Consider the following 19300-nt stretch of genomic DNA (forward strand, 5'->3'; position numbering starts at 1 on the left):
TCACTTGTTATTTCATGCTGGTATGGATAGAAGAATCAGGGAAATTAATTTGCATATTGGTGTAACAATATCAAAAATCAAGCATGCAAACGAGCCACATTAATACCTTTGTTCACTACGGAGTTAGCAAAATGAGGTCAATTTTATTTGCTGCCAGATAATTGTATAGGATGCGATTCGCTCAGATGTAGGATCAGAAAAAATTCTATGACTATAATCCAGAACCAAGTTAACTAAATAGCTTGACTGCGCGGGGTTAGGAACAATATTTTTGTTCACTGGTAGAAAATTCTATAATATTTCTACACATCAAATGACCTATAATAGTGCACTAATGTAGTGAGCTTAGAAAAATTAAGTGCCTGCGTAGCTGGAAATACACTAATAATTTGAATGAACTATCGAAGTTGCTGTAAAGTTCCTAATTGTCGGTAGTTGCTTGAACTGAATATTATAACGTAGATTTTTGGTTACATCACAAGCACGTTAATGAAAAGATACATATCAAATAAATGTCGACATAATGTACATGTAATTTAACATGGTAGATGTACGTATTTATAAAGTTACACTCTAGTAGTGACACTTACGAATCCACAAAACTATGCTACCCCTAAAATGGCCAAGGTCATTTATCAGCGTAACAATTTGAGCGCCATCTTGAACCATGCTACAATGTCACGCATCCCTTTATAGTAACCTAGCAACATTGTACAACATTTAATCTCAATGAGCTTGTGGGTGCTTTTATCCGTCCCCAATCTTAATCAACTTATATATCAGAGTCAAGATAAAGATCTACATATTTGTTCAACCTATATATCAAAGTCAAGCTAGCTAACGATCTACAGGTTCATAGGCTATAAGTTTTTTGTTGTAGATGGCTATTGGCACGGTTGCAACAATAGGCAGACAACTCTGTATGGGCTCTATATAATTTGCATTTCTCATCAACAGATGTTTCCACTGGATTTAATCGTATCATTGGCATTGCTCGCCTTACCAGCCCAGTGAACTTTAGCTTTAAAACTTATTGACTATCTAATAAGAGATCACAATAGTTGTTTACATCACCAAGAGCAGAAAACTGGCCAAAACTGTTGTATACATTTGACTAAAATCTTGCAACCTACATACATTGCTTTGTTCGAAAAGTGGTTGGATTGGCGATGAGCCTAGATTAGCTTTAGCTATTGCGCCAGTAGGCCCCAACACTCAATATATCTTGATTTGAGTTATATTTATGTGTTAATCGTTGACATAGACCAAAAGCAAACTATAAATCTTAACTACAGTATGCTTGACCACAAAATTTATTTGTGATTTATAAAATAAATGATCTATGCATAGAAAATGAGCCAGATGCTTTGATGCTAATACAATGTTTAATAGCATTATATACAAAAAGTATATAATCAATTAAGCAACTAAATGCCTACGAACTGTACAAATTGTATAGCAAACCATAAATCTTAATTACATTATACTGGACCATCAAATTTGTTGGTGATTCAGAAAATAAATGATCTATGCATAAAAAATTAATGAGCCAGATGCTCTGATGATCCTAATATAATGTCTAATAGCATTATAGTACACGTATATATAAATTATATAATACATTGAACTACTACATGCCGGCAAACTGTACAATTTGTATGCATATATAAAGAGAAGTCTTAAAAATAAATACTAACTTAAACCGGCTATAGACATTTATGCCACAGCGACATGACAGCTCACCGTCCTCTAAATAATGTTTTTGTAGCATTATGTCTGATGTTCACTTTACGTAAATCTAGGTTTTTAAGTTGGCAATGTGGTGTTGTCTTAAATCAAAGTATGTTTCAACCACTAAAGCTAGTAGTGAGAAGTGATGATTATTAATTCCTACAGAAGTGTCAATACAATGTTGCTTAAGTTCAAATATATCATAGCGTGCAATCTCTTCTTTTACCCACTTCAGAATCTTGGGATATTTTAAACATTGATTCGCTGATGTAGCCGCCTTCAGGTATTTTTCAGTGCAAAGAACAGTTGTTACAACACCATCAGAAGGAGAAATCAAGCCACCATTGTTTTTAACTCTTAACAGAACATGAATATCATCATATTTGCTAACTTCCTTAGACTGAATTAGGGAGAGTCTACATGGCTCACAAAGCGACTTTTTAAGCAGTTTTCTGCCAAGCTAATCAGATAAATATACAGCGATGTTACCAAGAACAGGATGCGATGTAATGTTTAGCATTTCTTCGGGAAGCATAGTTTGTCTGTCAATTACATCTTCAACATAATCTCCACTACCCACAGTTGGTGGCACATAGGTGGTAAAAGCTTGTAACAATGCAGTGTCATCCATAGATCTGACATTACCAGTAGCTCCAAGTGTAACACCACATCTTGTAACCAAGCACCTAAAGATATGCTGGAACTACTCTACTGATTGCTTGTTGTTCCAGCCTCCTGAAATAATAACAGTCATCTTTTGTTGCAATTGAAAATAAAATGGAAATGGTGCTAAAATATGGACTGAATACGGTAATAATGATTTGTCAGTTTTATCGATCATAGACTCATCGAAGTAGGCACTACATAGAATTGCATTTTTGCTGGGAACCTCTTGCCTCCTGGACTCAGTACACCAAGTATGCCATCTTTATGGCTCTCTCTCTCTTTATTCGGAAACCTGATGATAAGAAAACAAGGTAATCAAATTATTAAACAAGCATACAGATTAGGATTTGTGGTCTCATAGTCAATTATAACTAGGGAAACTTTTATTGACAAAGAAAACATCACTCTTTTAGAAAGATGTACCTCTGATGTTCAGGATGTTTTTTGCGTTTTAAAACATTCTTATCGACTAAAAGAAGTTTACTTTATTGACAAAAACTTGCTCTAGCAATAACGATAAGGATTGCAGTTACTAACAAAGTTTGTTCCAAGTAACTGACACTCTTGATCTATGAGAACAGTGACTGTTGTTACTTGAACTTAACAGCACCAGTACTGACCTACTTTGTCTCCAATACCAACCAAGATGAATCAACCAGCAGCACAAATTAATTCTAGTAAAAACAGTCAACGATAGTGATGTGCAAAATAATAAAATCAGGTAAAGGTTCACTAAAGACTGGCTGTGAGTAGTAACAGGAGCAAGCTACTACTAACCAGTTACTAGGAAGCATATATAACCAGCTACTACTAGAAGCTACTAACCAGCTACTAGCAAGATACTAACCAACTATGAGTGAGCTACTACTAACCAGTTGCTAGCAAGCTACTGCTAATCAGCTGCGAGCAAGCTTCTAACCAGCTACTAGCAAGCTTCTTCTAAACAGCTACTGCTGTATTAGTGCTACTAATGCTGGATTAAAACGCTAAACTCGCTTGTTAAATGATATATATTTAACCCTCCGTGTTTCAGGGTTGTCGTAGTAGTAGCAATTAATGGCAAACACTGATTTCTAGCAGATAAATGAGTTTTTTTAGATAACTATGATCTGCCATTTTGCTAATTACAGCCAGAAGCTCTTGTAGCACTGTTCAAGATGGCGTCCAAATTGTCACGCGGAAGTTCATTGGTTTAGATAGGCCGATGCCATTCAAGGGGTAGGAGCTTTTGGTTTTTCGTGACGTCATGTTATCGTTGTCGGTCATCTTTATAGACAATTTTTTCGTTAAAAATACGAAGCTTTTGCAATGAACTTTTGAAATTGATGCTTTTGTTTGCATTCTTTAATATGCTATCAAAACAACACTAAAAAGTACTAGTAAATCAAAACGATCGTTTTCTACAAATATGGCGGCTTTTCCGTGAACGGGCGCATGTGAAAACGACTTGATGACGTTAAAAAACGATGGTATCCATATTCAGTGTGCGAATCATTCTCCAATGACGCTTACTATACGTTAGACGCTGTTTCATTTTGCGTCCATGTATATTCGCAAAGGTTCTAGCGATATTCTACGATAAAATAGTTAGTACTACAGCGATATACAGTCATTCTACAACTACAGGCTATTGCATGTGATTAGCTGAATTCAATATTCACAAATTTTCATTGGCCAGACATTTGAGGGCGATAGTATCTGTTTACGAGACAGTTTCCATTTAACCAGTTGTTATTATACCCTTTTTAAAGATAATTTAATATCATTAACTCTTTAATAATCTGAATAAAAGTTGAATTTACAGTATACGCTACAACGGCTTGTATGAAAATTATTTTGGTTTAGTCTTAGCCACAGAAATAAAAATGTATGCTAGGTATTGCCTTCGATAAATTTGCAGTTCGTGTTTCCATTTATGAAAAGAAATGATTGAAAGATGTGTGCTGCAAGATTATATAGTTTACCTGATTAAAAGTTTAATATTTTATTATATATGAATGTAGAAAACATTCATCACACGCATATGCACTTCTTGCAGAAGACCCACACTCCTGAACCAGCATGTCGGGCCTGACTCCTGATGAATTAACACCCGCTACACGATGTGGTTACTGTTTGCAAAAATATGCTAAAATGCTCGATCCTCGTATGCTGCCATGTGAGCATATATTTTGTCTACCATGCATGAAAGATGATTATTCAACATACGAAGGATTTATTTGTCCTACATGCCTGTAAGTTTACTCTGCTAGATGTTTGAGAAGGTGTGGGTTTGGACCATAGACCTATTAACTATACTGTAGAGTTAACAGGTTTATGGTTCGGACATATAACAAGCTTAGGCATAACTTTTAGAGTAGCTAGTTTTTTCAACAGGTTTAATTATGTTTATCATTTTTTGTGATACTTTATTTTGTACCGATAAGCGAAATCAAGCGCAAACAGAAGTTTTATAAAAGAAGCATTATCCTCTTCAGTCATGTGAACTGTGTAGGCCTTCTAATAGGCATCAAAACTAAATAACTTTTATGAGAGAGCCAAAGTCTTAATAAAGTTTAACGTTTTAGTTTGCTAATGACTACATAGTTTTACTAACACGACTTAAGCTTATCTTTTAAAGTTATGTTAAGATACATTATTTTATCATTTTTTGAAATTGTTAGCATTTAAATCTGTGATATTAGCATTATTTACTCAGGATATTGAACACTGTATGACAGAGATGAAAGATTGGGTTTGCTTTATTCTGCTTTTTCGGGCATCCACTGACAGGATTAAAAGTCAAATACACTGTATTAGTTATTTTGCCTGGATGAATCGCCTTGGGCTTCATAGGCTATCGACACAGTTCACAATATGATGAATGTATTTCTATCTGGGAATAAGCATTAGTTTGGAGTTTTATTCTAATCTTTTATGTCAAATGTCTCTTTAGAGACCCAAGTATGATCGTGTCTTCATATCAGTTTATTCGCTTATGCTACATTTAGTAGCATAAGCGAATATTCATAGTTCATTCAACAACATGTTCATTCTTAGTTCATCATGCTGGGAGACAATCCCTCTGCCAGAAAAACAATTCTTACTACAATGCAGCATGTGAGTGAAAATACTGCTGTAAAAAAATTACATGGCTGATGTACTGATAGTTTTAATTTTGGTGAACCAAGTCCTAAGTTATCTGCTAATAAAAACAATTACATGTATTTAGCATTTCATAATTTGTTAGAAGTGTCCTAACTTTATGCCTAGTTGACAATGGAAAACTGCCGTGTCACAAATCTGGTTGGCTTAGGGAATATTTCTCACCTTGAGTTCTACTGACTTCTAAATGTAGGGATTGTAGCGTCTTATTTTTTAACGTGTCTAAAACTACCATCTTCTTTAAATTTCTAAGAAAGTTTCTATAAAACATGTCACCTGAAATATGTATATTGTCCAGATCAAGTCTTATGGATTTTTTATTTTTTTGTTGACCTTCCAGTGTACATGATAAAAAGGTTGAGTTGAACACCCTACCCCAAGTTATACAAGACGAAGGAAGGCTTATCAGAAAGCCGAAGCACATGTGCGACCGAGGTCGCTGTGAAAAGCTGTCGATCACCTACTGCAGGACTTGTATGTCTAGGAACTGTGAGGATCATACCAAGGTAAAAATCGTCACCTAATGGGGCCAAAATGACATTTGCCAATTGCCATTTGCCAATTAGCAAGTCGAAGAAGTTTTGAAAGTTTTGTGTTTAGGAAAGGGAGAAATCTTTTTAATGGTAACAAATCTTTAAACTTTGCTTCTATGAAGTTATTCATTTTCCTTCCGACTATTTTGTTACACTTCCACTTTTGACTTGTTTGCTGAATTGTAACATTTAACTACGTCACCCCACATTCAAAGGCAAACGTTGTTTAAAGCTAAGGCTATGCGGAATCTACAGCAAATCGTTGAGCCAAGCTAATTTTATGCTTGTAAAGCTTCATGGTTAAAATTGCTATTCACAAAACCTCTTGATATGCTGCCTGAACATCACACTGTCATTTCCTTTTGCTCTTGATATGCTGCCTGAACATCACACTGTCATTTCCTTTTGCTCTTGATATGCTGCCTGAACATCACACTGTCATTTCCTTTTGCTTTTGATATGCTGCCTGAACATCACACTGTCATTTCTTTTTGCTCTTGATATGCTGCCTGAACATCACACTGTCATTTTTTTGCTTTTGATATGCTGCCTGAACATCACACTGTCATTTCCTTTTGCTCTTGATATGCTGCCTGAACATCACACTGTCATTTCTTTTTGCTCTTGATATGCTGCCTGAACATCACACTGTCATTTTTTTTGCTCTTGATATGCTGCCTGAACATCACACTGTCATTTCCTTTTGCTCTTGATATGCTGCCTGAACATCCCACTGTCATTTTTTTTTGCTCTTGATATGCTGCCTGAACATCACACTGTCATTTCCTTTTGCTCTTGATATGCTGCCTGAACATCACACTGTCATTTCCTTTTGCTCTTGATATGCTGCCTGAACATCCCACTGTCATTTTTTTTTGCTCTTGATATGCTGCCTGAACATCACACTGTCATTTCCTTTTGCTCTTGATATGCTGCCTGAACATCACACTGTCATTTCCTTTTGCTCTTGATATGCTGCCTGAACATCACACTGTCATTTCCTTTTGCTCTTGATATGCTGCCTGAACATCCCACTGTCATTTCCTTTTGCCATTATCAAAGCAGATTCACTAGAAACTTTTTTGTCAGTTTTTGGAAAGTTCAATGACAAGTTTTTACTGGAATTAGTCAAATATTACCCACTTTGTCAACAATAATGTCGATGTGTATTGTCTTAGGTTTGGGTTGTATCGACACAGTCCTCATTATGCTGGAAGCCCTTAGGCTTTGAACCAACCGTTAGCTTAGGGTTATCTTCCTGTTGAAGTTATTTCTAATTATCACGTCCCATAAAACAGAGATGTTTAGTTTGTAGCACTCTATAATCGTCTGAAACAGAACATTAAATTTTTTTAAATGCTGACTGTGTGCCATTTCGTTATGATTTTTCTTGTTAATCATGTTAACTTCATAACCTCTCATGTTTTAGGCACACTCGGCCTTTTTCCGAAATCACCACACTGTTATAACCATGAGTGAGTATAACAAAGAGCAGGAAAAATGAGGTGTAGTGGAATTTTCCTCCAACCTTAAAGACTAACAACTGGACGCGGGAGAAGCGTATGGGAGTGTCTGATACTGGCTAAAGTAGTAGCTTGAACAAGTTGAAAGTGAAGACGTGATCTCTATTGTATGTATATTCATTTAAAGAAGTGAGGCATCCGCTGTAGTCTGACAATGTCATCATGCGAAGATGTTCTTAGTTTTGCTGCTGAAACTTCAGAGATAAATTGAAGGCAGCTAATCCTAATCAGTCAATCAAAAGGCTATGTGTATCTCACCAGTATTCGTCATAGACTATAGCTGGAGGTAAATTGATCTGATTGATGACAAAGATGTGACAGAATATGTGATAGCTGGTATAATATTTGAATAAATGTCAATAAAAGAATACGGTATATTCAAAACCAATAGTGGACGATTCCTATTTATAAAGCTTGAGTTTGTTTACAAGCTGTTTAATTATTTATTTTTGAGTAGTTGCCAAGTGGTTTGCTTGCGTCTTGCCATGCGACTCTTCTGCGTGCAAGCAAGTGCTTGCGCAAACCCTTCTCTAGGTGCAGTGTTTGACCAATCAATGAAACTCCCTTCAGATCTGATTGGCAGGTGATGCTTTTCCTGTATAAACTACAACATTGTGGCATGGTTTGGACAAGCCATGAAACTCCAATTAGGTGCTGCTACTGTTGGTGTATGTAAGAGAGGTGCTGCTACTGTTGGTGTATGTAAGAGAGGTGCTGCCACTGTTGGTGTATGTAAGAGAGGTGCTGCCACTGTTGGTGTGTAAGAGAGGTGCTGCCACTGTTGGTGTATGTAAGAGAGGTGCTGCCACTGTGGGCGTATGTAAGAGAGGTGCTGCCACTGTTAGTGCATGTAAAAGAGGTGCTGCCACTGTTGGTGTATATAAGAGAGATGCAGTCACTGTGGGCATATGTAATAGAGGTGCTGCTACTGTTGGTGTATGTAAGAGAGGTGCTGCCACTGTTGATGTATGTAAGAGAGGTGCTGCCACTGTTGGTGTATGTAAGAGAGGTGCTGCCACTGTTGGTGTATGTAAGAGAGGTGCTGCCACTGTTGGTGTATGTAAGAGAGGTGCTTCCACTAATGATGTATGTAAAGCCTGGTTTCCATATGACAGTGCAAGGCGTGCAGCAAGGCGCACAACGTCGTGCGTAGTCCAGCTGTGATATGGAAACGTCAACGCACGATGATAGCGCGACGTGCGTACGCTGATCGCAAAGATCCAACAGAATGGATCCTTGCGACGGGTGCGCGCGATGATGTATCCCACAATACACCGCTAGATCTTTTGAACCTATCCCACAGTTCAAACGAAGGGCTATTTTCCGAAGAAATCGGTCTCTCCTACAAAAAAGTAAGGAAATTATCCGCCCTGTCCAATGCAAGCATGGCGCCTACGCGCGATATGGAAACACTGCATCGCGGCCCAAGAAATGCATTGCGCACGATCACTGGGCCGCGCACGATCATTGCGCTGTCATATGGAAACCAGGCTTAAGAGAGGTGCTGCCACTGTTGGTGTATTTCAGAGAGCTGACATATTTTAGCCTCCATTACATAGTACTGACAATTACCATAACACGACTGTCGACTAGTATCAGTGGTACATGCAATCTAATAATGTATTGTTTGTAAAGAAAACAATACCCAATAAATTTTTCAAGTAGAATTTGTTTTTGTACTGATTACTAGTTTTCAATTGTTACACGCAGTACGTATTACTTTGTAACTACAGTACGTATTACTTTGTAACCGCAGTACGTATTACCTTGTAACTGCAGTACGTATTACTTTGTAACCGCAGTACGTATTACCTTGTAACTGCAGTACATATTACCTTGTAACTGCAGTACGTATTACCTTGTAACTGCAGTACGTATTACTTTGTAACCGCAGTACGTATTACTTTGTAACCGCAGTACGTATTACTTTGTAACCGCAGTACGTATTACCTTGTAACTGCAGTACATATTACCTTGTAACTGCAGTACATATTACCTTGTAACTGCAGTACATATTACCTTGTAACTGCAGTACGTATTACCTTGTAACTGCAGTACGTATTACTTTGTAACCGCAGTACGTATTACTTTGTAACCGCAGTACGTATTACCTTGTAACTGCAGTACGTATTACTTTGTAACTGCAGTACGTATTACTTTGTAACCGCAGTACGTATTACCTTGTAACTGCAGTACGTATTACCTTGTAACTGCAGTACGTATTACTTTGTAACTACAGTACGTATTACTTTGTAACTGCAGTACGTATTACCTTGTAACTGCAGTACGTATTACTTTGTAACTGCAGTACGTATTACTTTGTAACCGCAGTACGTATTACTTTGTAACCGCAGTACGTATTACTTTGTAACCGCAGTACGTATTACCTTGTAACTGCAGTACATATTACCTTGTAACTGCAGTACATATTACCTTGTAACTGCAGTACATATTACCTTGTAACTGCAGTACGTATTACCTTGTAACTGCAGTACGTATTACTTTGTAACCGCAGTACGTATTACTTTGTAACCGCAGTACGTATTACCTTGTAACTGCAGTACGTATTACTTTGTAACTGCAGTACGTATTACTTTGTAACCGCAGTACGTATTACCTTGTAACTGCAGTACGTATTACCTTGTAACTGCAGTACATATTACTTTGTAACTACAGTACGTATTACTTTGTAACTGCAGTACGTATTACCTTGTAACTGCAGTACGTATTACTTTGTAACTACAGTACGTATTACTTTGTAACTGCAGTACGTATTACCTTGTAACTGCAGTACGTATTACTTTGTAACTGCAGTACGTATTACTTTGTAACCGCAGTACGTATTACTTTGTAACCGCAGTACGTATTACCTTGTAACTGCAGTACATATTACCTTGTAACTGCAGTACGTATTACCTTGTAACTGCAGTACGTATTACTTTGTAACCGCAGTACGTATTACTTTGTAACCGCAGTACGTATTACCTTGTAACTGCAGTACATATTACCTTGTAACTGCAGTACATATTACCTTGTAACTGCAGTACGTATTACCTTGTAACTGCAGTACGTATTACTTTGTAACCGCAGTACGTATTACTTTGTAACCGCAGTTCGTATTACCTTGTAACTGCAGTACGTATTACTTTGTAACCGCAGTACGTATTACTTTGTAACCGCAGTACGTATTACCTTGTAACTGCAGTACGTATTACCTTGTAACTGCAGTACGTATTACTTTGTAACTGCAGTACGTATTACCTTGTAACTGCAGTACGTATTACTTTGTAACTGCAGTACGTATTACCTTGTAACTGCAGTACGTATTACCTTGTAACTGCAGTACGTATTACTTTGTAACTGCAGTACGTATTACTTTGTAACTGCAGTACGTATTACTTTGTAACTGCAGTACGTATTACCTTGTAACTGCAGTATGTATTACTTTGTAACCGCAGTACGTATTACTTTGTAACTGCAGTACGTATTACCTTGTAACTGCAGTACGTATTACTTTGTAACTGCAGTACGTATTACCTTGTAACTGCAGTACGTATTACCTTGTAACTGCAGTACGTATTACTTTGTAACTGCAGTACGTATTACCTTGTAACTGCAGTACGTATTACTTTGTAACTGCAGTACGTATTACCTTGTAACCGCAGTACGTATTACCTTGTAACTGCAGTACGTATTACTTTGTAACCGCAGTACGTATTACTTTGTAACCGCAGTACGTATTACCTTGTAACCGCAGTACGTATTACCTTGTAACTGCAGTACGTATTACCTTGTAACTGCAGTACGTATTACTTTGTAACCGCAGTTCGTATTACTTTGTAACTGCAAAAGCATCTTGTACATTGTTAGTTTTTTGATTCAACTAATGTTCCTTTAGTTGAACATATAGTTGAGTATACCGAGTCTCTGGGTTTGTAAGGAGATGACTAATTGGGTTCCAGATGCTAGCAACTCTACTATTCAAGTAGTATTCCGCGCATCTCATGACATCTTTGCACATTTTGAAGTTTATCTGAGGAATGTTTAGCACTTTGCAGCCAGGGCCCAAGACGATTCGGGGAGTTGTTTTTCCATCTGATGTTACGCCTGAAGATACCTGGCTGCATAGTTACATTTTATCTTTTCCGTACTTTTGGTTTACGTAGGATTATGAAATTTTGGTTGCTTTGCCCGTAATATTTTTCAAGTTATTTTCTGAAGTTTAAAGTCGATTAGACTTAGTTCTTGAGATATGCCCAAAATACCGTGAACATTTCCAACCAGTAAAAAAGGAAGGAAACGCATCTGAGAAATGCATTTTTAAACAACCAACAGCAGAAACAGCTGCTGAAACAAACAATACTTTCTAATAGTAAATTGATTGTAATTTTTGGTAATGGCGAATCAAAAATAGACAAAGCAGCAAAGCTTCTCTGCAAAAAGAGCTTCACACTAGAGCTATTGGTTTTTCTAATCATAACAAATATACACAATCTATTAGACTTCATATGCTGCAATCATTAGGTTTCTTCAATTACATCCAAAACATCACTTGTTTAAAATGTGGTGAAAAGCTATAAGCCTGGAGGTCTATAAGCCTGTAGCCGCAGCGTGATATTTAGTTTAAAAGGAGTTATGCTATCCTACGTACCTTCACAGTTGAGGGAAAGATGTTAATATGGTTTAGACTCAGGGAACCTGCTTGTATATACAAGGTTAGACGTAAAAGTGTTAAAATAAACAAAATTTTATTTTAAAGGAATATATAAATGATCCTTTAAAGGAATTTCTAGACTTCATGTTGATGTCTAGACAGTTGGTTGTAGTGAGGGTGTGAGCACAGCTGAGGATGTGTACACTCTTAGAATCTTTATAGATCCTTGTGAGCACAGCTGAGGATGTGTACACTCTTAGAATCTTTATAGATCCTTGTGAGCACAGCTGAGGATGTGTACACTCTTAGAATCTTTATAGATCCTTGTGAGCACAGCTGAGGATGTGTACACTCTTAGAATCTTTATAGATCCTTGTGAGCACAGCTGAGGATGTGTACACTCTTAGAATCTTTATAGATCCTTGTGAGCACAGCTGAGGATGTGTACACTCTTAGAATCTTTATAGATCCTTGTGAGCACAGCTGAGGATGTGTACACTCTTAGAATCTTTATAGATCCTTGTGAGCACAGCTGAGGACGTGTACACTCTTGGAATCTTTATAGATCTTTAGATTTCATATTGCTGATGTTTGCAGACGGGTTCACAAACAACTCGCTAATGTGGCGCATCTTACTGCCATCGATAAGTCAAATGGTACCGCACCGATACATGTACAGTAGAGGTGGAACGAGACATGAGACATCTCGAGTATCGACCTGTCTCATCCCGGATTGATATCGTCTCGACCTAACTATTGCCAAACTCGAGACAGCAAATAGAACTAAAGCGCCTGCGCGCGGCTGTTAAAACATGGCTGCAAAAGAAGGAAAGTGAAGTTGCAGGAAATAAAGTAAAACCTATTCAATAGATGTTAAAAAATACATGTACAAAGCAATATGGTTGTAATGGTTATTATCAATCAAGCTCAACATTCTTATAAATATATAACTTCACTATTTTGGAGCAGTCTGTGTCACCTTTGTTTACAAAAAATAGATGGATATTGCTATTAAAATGTTGTATTTAAATCGTTTATACCAGGAGAAAGCTCAATTTAAAAAGAGGTTTATCAATTTCATATATCAAGTGTGCTAGTCCTTGAGTGGGGAAATCATCATCAAATGCTCATTATTTTACTGTCTTGAGTATCGAATTTTTACAAGACAGCATCTCGAGTCTCGTCTCGAACTTAAAAAACCTGTCTCGTTCCACCTCTAATGTACAGCATCATTGTAGAGACAGTCAGGTAATAACCATAAGAAGGGTAAAGCAAATTATTTTGTTGGAAGATTATAGCTAAACTTGCAAGACCGCTTTGAAAAAAGGCACTGAATGAATAATGAATATAGGATCCTTCTTTAGCTTCCTAGGAAACCCGCAATACTTGCGGTCCAGTCACCTAAACCAACTATTGGCCATGTGCCAACAATGATGCCAATAACAATTATGATTGAGAAGCATGACAGACACTGCTCTGGTCACCGGTGACATATACTAAATTTAGATGAGAGAATCTAAATGCATTGCAACGAATTTGAACATACGCAATTGATCGATTTTATGTAATTCACCAATTATGTCTTTCAATATTATTACAATCACACCAGTATGTCTAATCAGTTTCTATCATTTGAAATGCCTTTTTGTGCAGTTTAGGCTGATCAAAGAAACAAATGTATTGGTCAACAAGCGGTTAACAAGCGGTCAACAAAACGTTTTCTATTTAGTTTGTTAAAACAGCTAGTCAATTTTAAACATTTTTGTTGAAAAAGAAAGATACAAGGGTTGAACATAAACTGTGCTGTAGGAAGAGAGTCATAAAGTTAAAAAAAAACTAAAAATCACTTAAAAAGTTGTAATTTTAGGAAAAAAATTCAGACTGCTATTATCTCTCACGTCTCGCCCACTTAAATAACAGTGACACTTTGGAGGAACACTAATCCCTTGCAGACATTGATTGGCTGCAGTCTAGATGAATCAGCATCCAAGTCTTTGTGATTGGTCATCGAAATTTAAGAGAGCATAATTCATAGAATGCTGCCGTTTTTTCAGTATTGTAATTGATTTTCAAGTATGAATTTTGGAAAAAAATCAAATCTTATTCAGAAATGTCTTATGTCAAGTCTTGTTGTCTGAACCAGAAAAGCTATGAGATATTATGAAAATTTCTTTATGAAATGTTAGCTGTTAAAAGTTATAAAGATTTTAACAGCTAACAACAGTTAACAGTTCATAAAGAGACTGTTTGATCAAAATTTCGCTGTTTATTACAAAGATTTGAACTACAACACACACATATGTATCTATATATACATACAAAATCCCTTAGCTTTTTAGACTCCCTTATACTGGTTTCAGCATTATTTGTTAATAACAATGATTTTCTTTTTGGAAAGTGCCAAAAGTCAGGTCAATACACACACAATTTGTTTAAAGTTCTTCAAAGAAGAAAGACAACCAAAAATGTTCTCTAAATTGGCACTTTTCCTGGCTTATTCACAATTTCTTGAATTGTGCTGTCGGGCTCTATTTTACTTTGCCTAAAGAACTTCCTGTTTCTGTGCACACGAAGTAAAACAATGTCAGCAATAAAAGGAGCCAGCCCTAACAGAGCCATACTTGAACCGAGAGTAACCAGGAAAACCTGAAGATTAAAAGCCCTCGCTATGGCATCTGTTTGTACTAAGAATAGTATACCGAATGCTTTAACAAGAGTTCGGTGGTCATCGTTGTGGTCTGCATACCGGAAGTTGTAGCCGGTTGCCATCTGGTTTCCACCGTAATTATCTAGACGAGAGAAACCGTACGATGGCTTGCAGTTGTGTGGTGAGTAGTCTAAGTTACAATCCCAAGAAATGGAGATTGATATAACTCCGCCTTTGATAGCCATAGATTCAAAATGACGATCATCAATCACACGCGATGAATGCTCCATTGCCAAGCTCACAATATCACCGAGTCTAAATATTGGACAATAAGGGCTGCGTTCAGGATGGTAACGACAGTCATGGAGCTCTTTTGGGTTAATTGATTCAATTACGTTACTTCGGGTCACATTGTAATATGGAAAATACACATGGTCTTTAATAAACACCGTGAAATCTTTAGTATCTTTTAAGACAGCTTGCAGGCCTCCATTTGGAAGTGTGTCGTTTTCTATAGGACACCAGGCCTCTACCATGCACGTCTCTGTTGTCAAGTTACACATTCCAGTTGTGATTCCATGACCCAATATATATGACTGGCCAGCCTCGCAGTCGGCATCCTCTCTACAGTCAGCGCCAATACCTTGCTCTTCTGGGCATATCCCTCGCTTCTGATTGCCCGTAATGATAACATTGGTTGTTACGAAAAAGGAACCATCGCCTGCTGGATGCGTAAAGAAGTCTGCTGTGTCAAACACTTTTCTGATGCGACCAGAGATGTTGGAGTTCATATAGGTGACACCTTTAAGTTTGCTCAGACTGCTCACTCTGGCTCCTTGGTCGATATGCTGGTAACCGTTGTTCAGAATAAAAACATAGATAATGATGGCAGCGGATAAGAAGAGAAGGAGTCCACTATACAAAAGGCCGACAGTCTTTGACTCTATCTGCACAATCTTGGGAGTTTCGTATTTGAATAGAGTCGAGTAGAAGCAGCGGGCGCAGGATGTTTGACCCTCTTCTATCTTCATAGCTGACTTCACAGTTTGCTCAGTACCTGAAAAAAGGACTAAACTCTAGTGATTTAATGAACTTTTTGTAGGAGTTTATTTTGTTTTGCTTTGTTAACAACCATGAGAAATATATATATTTTTGTAAGAAATACTTCAAAATAGACATCTGTACTGCTAAAGTGTGAGAAATAGCGTAAGTCCTAAAGAACCGAAGCAAGGGTTATAAGTGTCATAAAGCAGCAGAAAAGAATATGTTGGCAATAAACCTGTAGTGTTACTTTTGATCTACGGTTGGAGTCATATTATTTTGTTATAGTTAAAGTATTTGTTAAACTACTCTTGCATGAAAAAATTTAGGCAAAAATTTAAATCAAAGATTATTTTTAAGTTTGACTAACCAACACTACATTAGTTAATATGTAAATATACAAATATTTCATTAGCTTTTACTCGCACTGCAGCAATACCACAGCCTTGCCATATAGTATTTTACAAATGGTATGAGAAGGCATGTGGTTTTGCTGAAAGCCATGTTAGTGAGCTTTACTGAACAGTGAGAGTTTTAGCAAGTAGACAGGTCTCTCATAAACAGTCTTGAATGACAAACACACAAAAATTGTTTGTAAAAAGTTTATACACCTCTACGTTGATTTTTTCATACTGCTGTTTTGGTTTACCATACTTTGTGTGTGGAAAAATAAAATAATGTTCAAAATCAGGTGTTATTGCAGCAGAGTTTAATAGAGTAGAATAGCCTGTGCCGTGTCTGATAATATCGCTGATAATGTTTAGGAAGAAGGGCAAAATTAATACAAACAGCACAAAACTAAAAGTAGCTCTTTGAATTTAGAGATAGAATCTGAATATTTCAGTTGATATATATGCACTAGTCAACTGAGTCTTATGTACCCCTACCTTGTGATTTCTGCCGAGGTCATATCCAAGTCAACAACTGAGCCAGGACAAACTGAGCTGCCATTTATCGAGCAACTTTGCATGTGATATGCTGTGGCTTCTCATCTCCATGCAACGGCGACTACTAATTAATTTGATACATGATATGCGCACGCACGTATCATAAGTAGCCATTAGTCATTCCTCTGCACAGCTCTTTGCTAACAAATACCATTTCTTCACTTTCATTAGTCCAATTTAGACCTTTTTATATTAGCTGAAACTATGGAAATGATACTTGAGTAGCGTATATTGTAATACATTGCGGTGATAGCAACAGCTCAGTATAAATTCAAATACTTAAGGTGTTTCCAGCAGCTCAGTATAAATTCAAATACTTAAGGTGTTTCCAGCAGCTCGGTACGATTTCAAATATTTAAGGTGTTGTCAGCAGCTTGGTATGGTTTCAAATATTTAAGGTGCTATCTGCAGCTCAGTAAAATTTTAAATATTTTAGGTTATCCCAACAACTCAATATAGTTTCAAACATTTGATGTGTCATCAGAAGTAAGTGTTATAGATCTTATCAACAATACAGAGTCAACTCAAAAACTGTGAGCTTTATTCTAAATGTAGATATGGAAAAAAACTTGAAGTCAAAGAATAAAAATAAAACACTGTGTTTGAAAAGGATGGCAGTTGAGAATTTATTGCTGGTTACCGTCGCATCCTAGACAAGCTGCCTGAACTATGACACTGTTGGCTTTGCAGCAAAGTTATGTTTGGTGCATGATTGCTTTGGAGGTAAACTACCCAGAAATGATTTCATCTTGTCACATACAGCTTATAACCAGAATTATACAGGTGCTCCAAAACATCTTGAGCAGACTCGGGCATCAAACATCCTGCTAGCATGACTTGATCCTATGTGGCCCTATGTAGTGACACATCTCAAAGCATTTTTGATCATTTGTTAATGTGTATGTCCCAATACAAAATGGCACCTTTGTCACCAAGTTTGGAATAAATGTTTTTTAAAATGAATTTGCAATATCCTGATAACATAACTCCTTAAAACCGAGTTGTTCCTTAAAAAGAAAGACAACTCTCACTATTTCGTCAATCAATTGAGACTAAATAACAATGTTCTGATTCTCACAGCTTGTGAGAAAAATGTTTGTAGTATCTTGTCTTTGAATTTATATAACTTTTTATAAAAGTAGGAAAAGGGGCGGAGGATGAGCTATTGTTTTTTGACAATTTTTTTCGTTGGGCACCAGGAGTTGTAGTTGAAGGCTGATAGAGCAAATTGCTAAAGTATCCTCTTCAGTACATTCATCATAAACTCTCGAAGAGTATATTGTGAATTATTGCAGATAAAACTGGGTTTTAGAGTTTGTAATCAATTTCTTGTTACTAAAACCACCGTGTAAACTATGAACTGTGAGCCACAGACATAATCCAAACTAATACTAGCTGCCAAATGACAAACTACAAACCACTTCTACTCATTCTGTTGGCTACATTTAGTTTGATAGACCAACAATATGTTTTTTTATTCTCATAGTAACACTAAAATAATTTCTCAATTTATTTTAAGCTTGTCTAATGAGAGCATGGCACAAACTTTCAACAATATTTAGAAAATACTTTTAACGGAGTGAGTTCCGATGCTTTCCTCTTTTTTCAGTTGTTCTGAGCTTTGTTGGTTTGCATCCCAGAATGCATTAGACAAATGAATAGCAATGTACACTCTAATACTTATAAATATAAATTCCTCTCAAAGTGGTTACCATATATTTTCAAACCATCCCACAGAAACCTTCCTGACAAGCAAGTTCATAGGTTCCAAAAGGTTTGTAAATGAAATCATCGCTTGAGTTATTAGAACACTTCATCACCAATACATGGTACTGGTACAACTTGCAGCTGCCACCCCATGCTCCAAACACTTTTACCTTAGAACTCATGCCGATCTCCTGAGGCATGTTATCATTAGTCCAAAAAGAAATATTAGTAACACAACTAAAACGTTTGGGGCATCTGTTTAACATTTTCCTTCCAGCTGCTCCAAAAAACCTGAACCACTTTCTGTCGTGAAGTGAGAAATCACAACTATATCCATTATAAGAGTCGGCTCCTCCTGGTTTCATATTGGATCCCTGATGGTCTACTCTCCACGATTCCGTGTAGTTAGTAGTTAGCTGACATTCCCTTGGTTGCAGAAATGTTGGAGTTATCTGCTTTTTAGTAGATGAACTAATCCACATTACTGTAGTAGAGGATATTTTCTTTGTGTTTGAAGAAGAAGGCAACTCCGTTTTAATTTTTTCTATTGATTTAGAATCTTGCCGACATCTTGTTAGCTCTGAAAGCAAATCTTTGTAGAACCTTTTTTCTACTTCTAAATTAGTGAAGAGGTTATTATCTGAAGGTCCTTGGATAGGCTGGCCATACAACGGGCAATCTCTATTGAGTAGCTGACTGACGATCTT

The 19300-nt window shown here is 36.9% G+C and overlaps 2 protein-coding genes across 3 annotated transcripts; one reads left to right on the forward strand and one right to left on the reverse strand.

Annotated features, from left to right (window-relative positions):
- The first annotated feature begins 4435 nt into the window (after window positions 1-4435).
- Window positions 4436-15505, forward strand: LOC137391619 (uncharacterized). 2 transcript variants are annotated; one of them, XR_010978139.1, is made up of 4 exons: window positions 4436-4631; window positions 5882-6047; window positions 7504-7883; window positions 15416-15505. XR_010978139.1 is itself a non-coding variant. In XM_068078133.1 (3 exons), the coding sequence occupies exons 1-3, from the start codon at window positions 4459-4461 to the stop codon at window positions 7576-7578; spliced, it is 414 nt and encodes a 137-aa protein (XP_067934234.1). In that variant the 5' UTR covers window positions 4436-4458; the 3' UTR covers window positions 7579-7972. The 2 variants fall into 2 exon arrangements, 1 of the variants encoding a protein (XP_067934234.1); XM_068078133.1 differs by lacking the exon at window positions 15416-15505 and having other exon boundaries at window positions 7504-7972.
- LOC137390288 (P2X purinoceptor 5-like) lies at window positions 14724-16925 on the reverse strand. Its single transcript, XM_068076622.1, has 2 exons — window positions 16827-16925; window positions 14724-15955 (listed from the first exon to the last, which is right to left on the reverse strand). The coding sequence occupies exon 2, from the start codon at window positions 15927-15929 to the stop codon at window positions 14724-14726; it is 1206 nt and encodes a 401-aa protein (XP_067932723.1). The 5' UTR covers window positions 15930-15955; window positions 16827-16925.
- Between the last annotated feature and the right edge of the window lie 2375 nt (window positions 16926-19300).

This window comes from Watersipora subatra, chromosome 3 (assembly GCF_963576615.1).
Source record: "Watersipora subatra chromosome 3, tzWatSuba1.1, whole genome shotgun sequence".
Classification (NCBI taxonomy): domain Eukaryota; kingdom Metazoa; phylum Bryozoa; class Gymnolaemata; order Cheilostomatida; family Watersiporidae; genus Watersipora; species Watersipora subatra.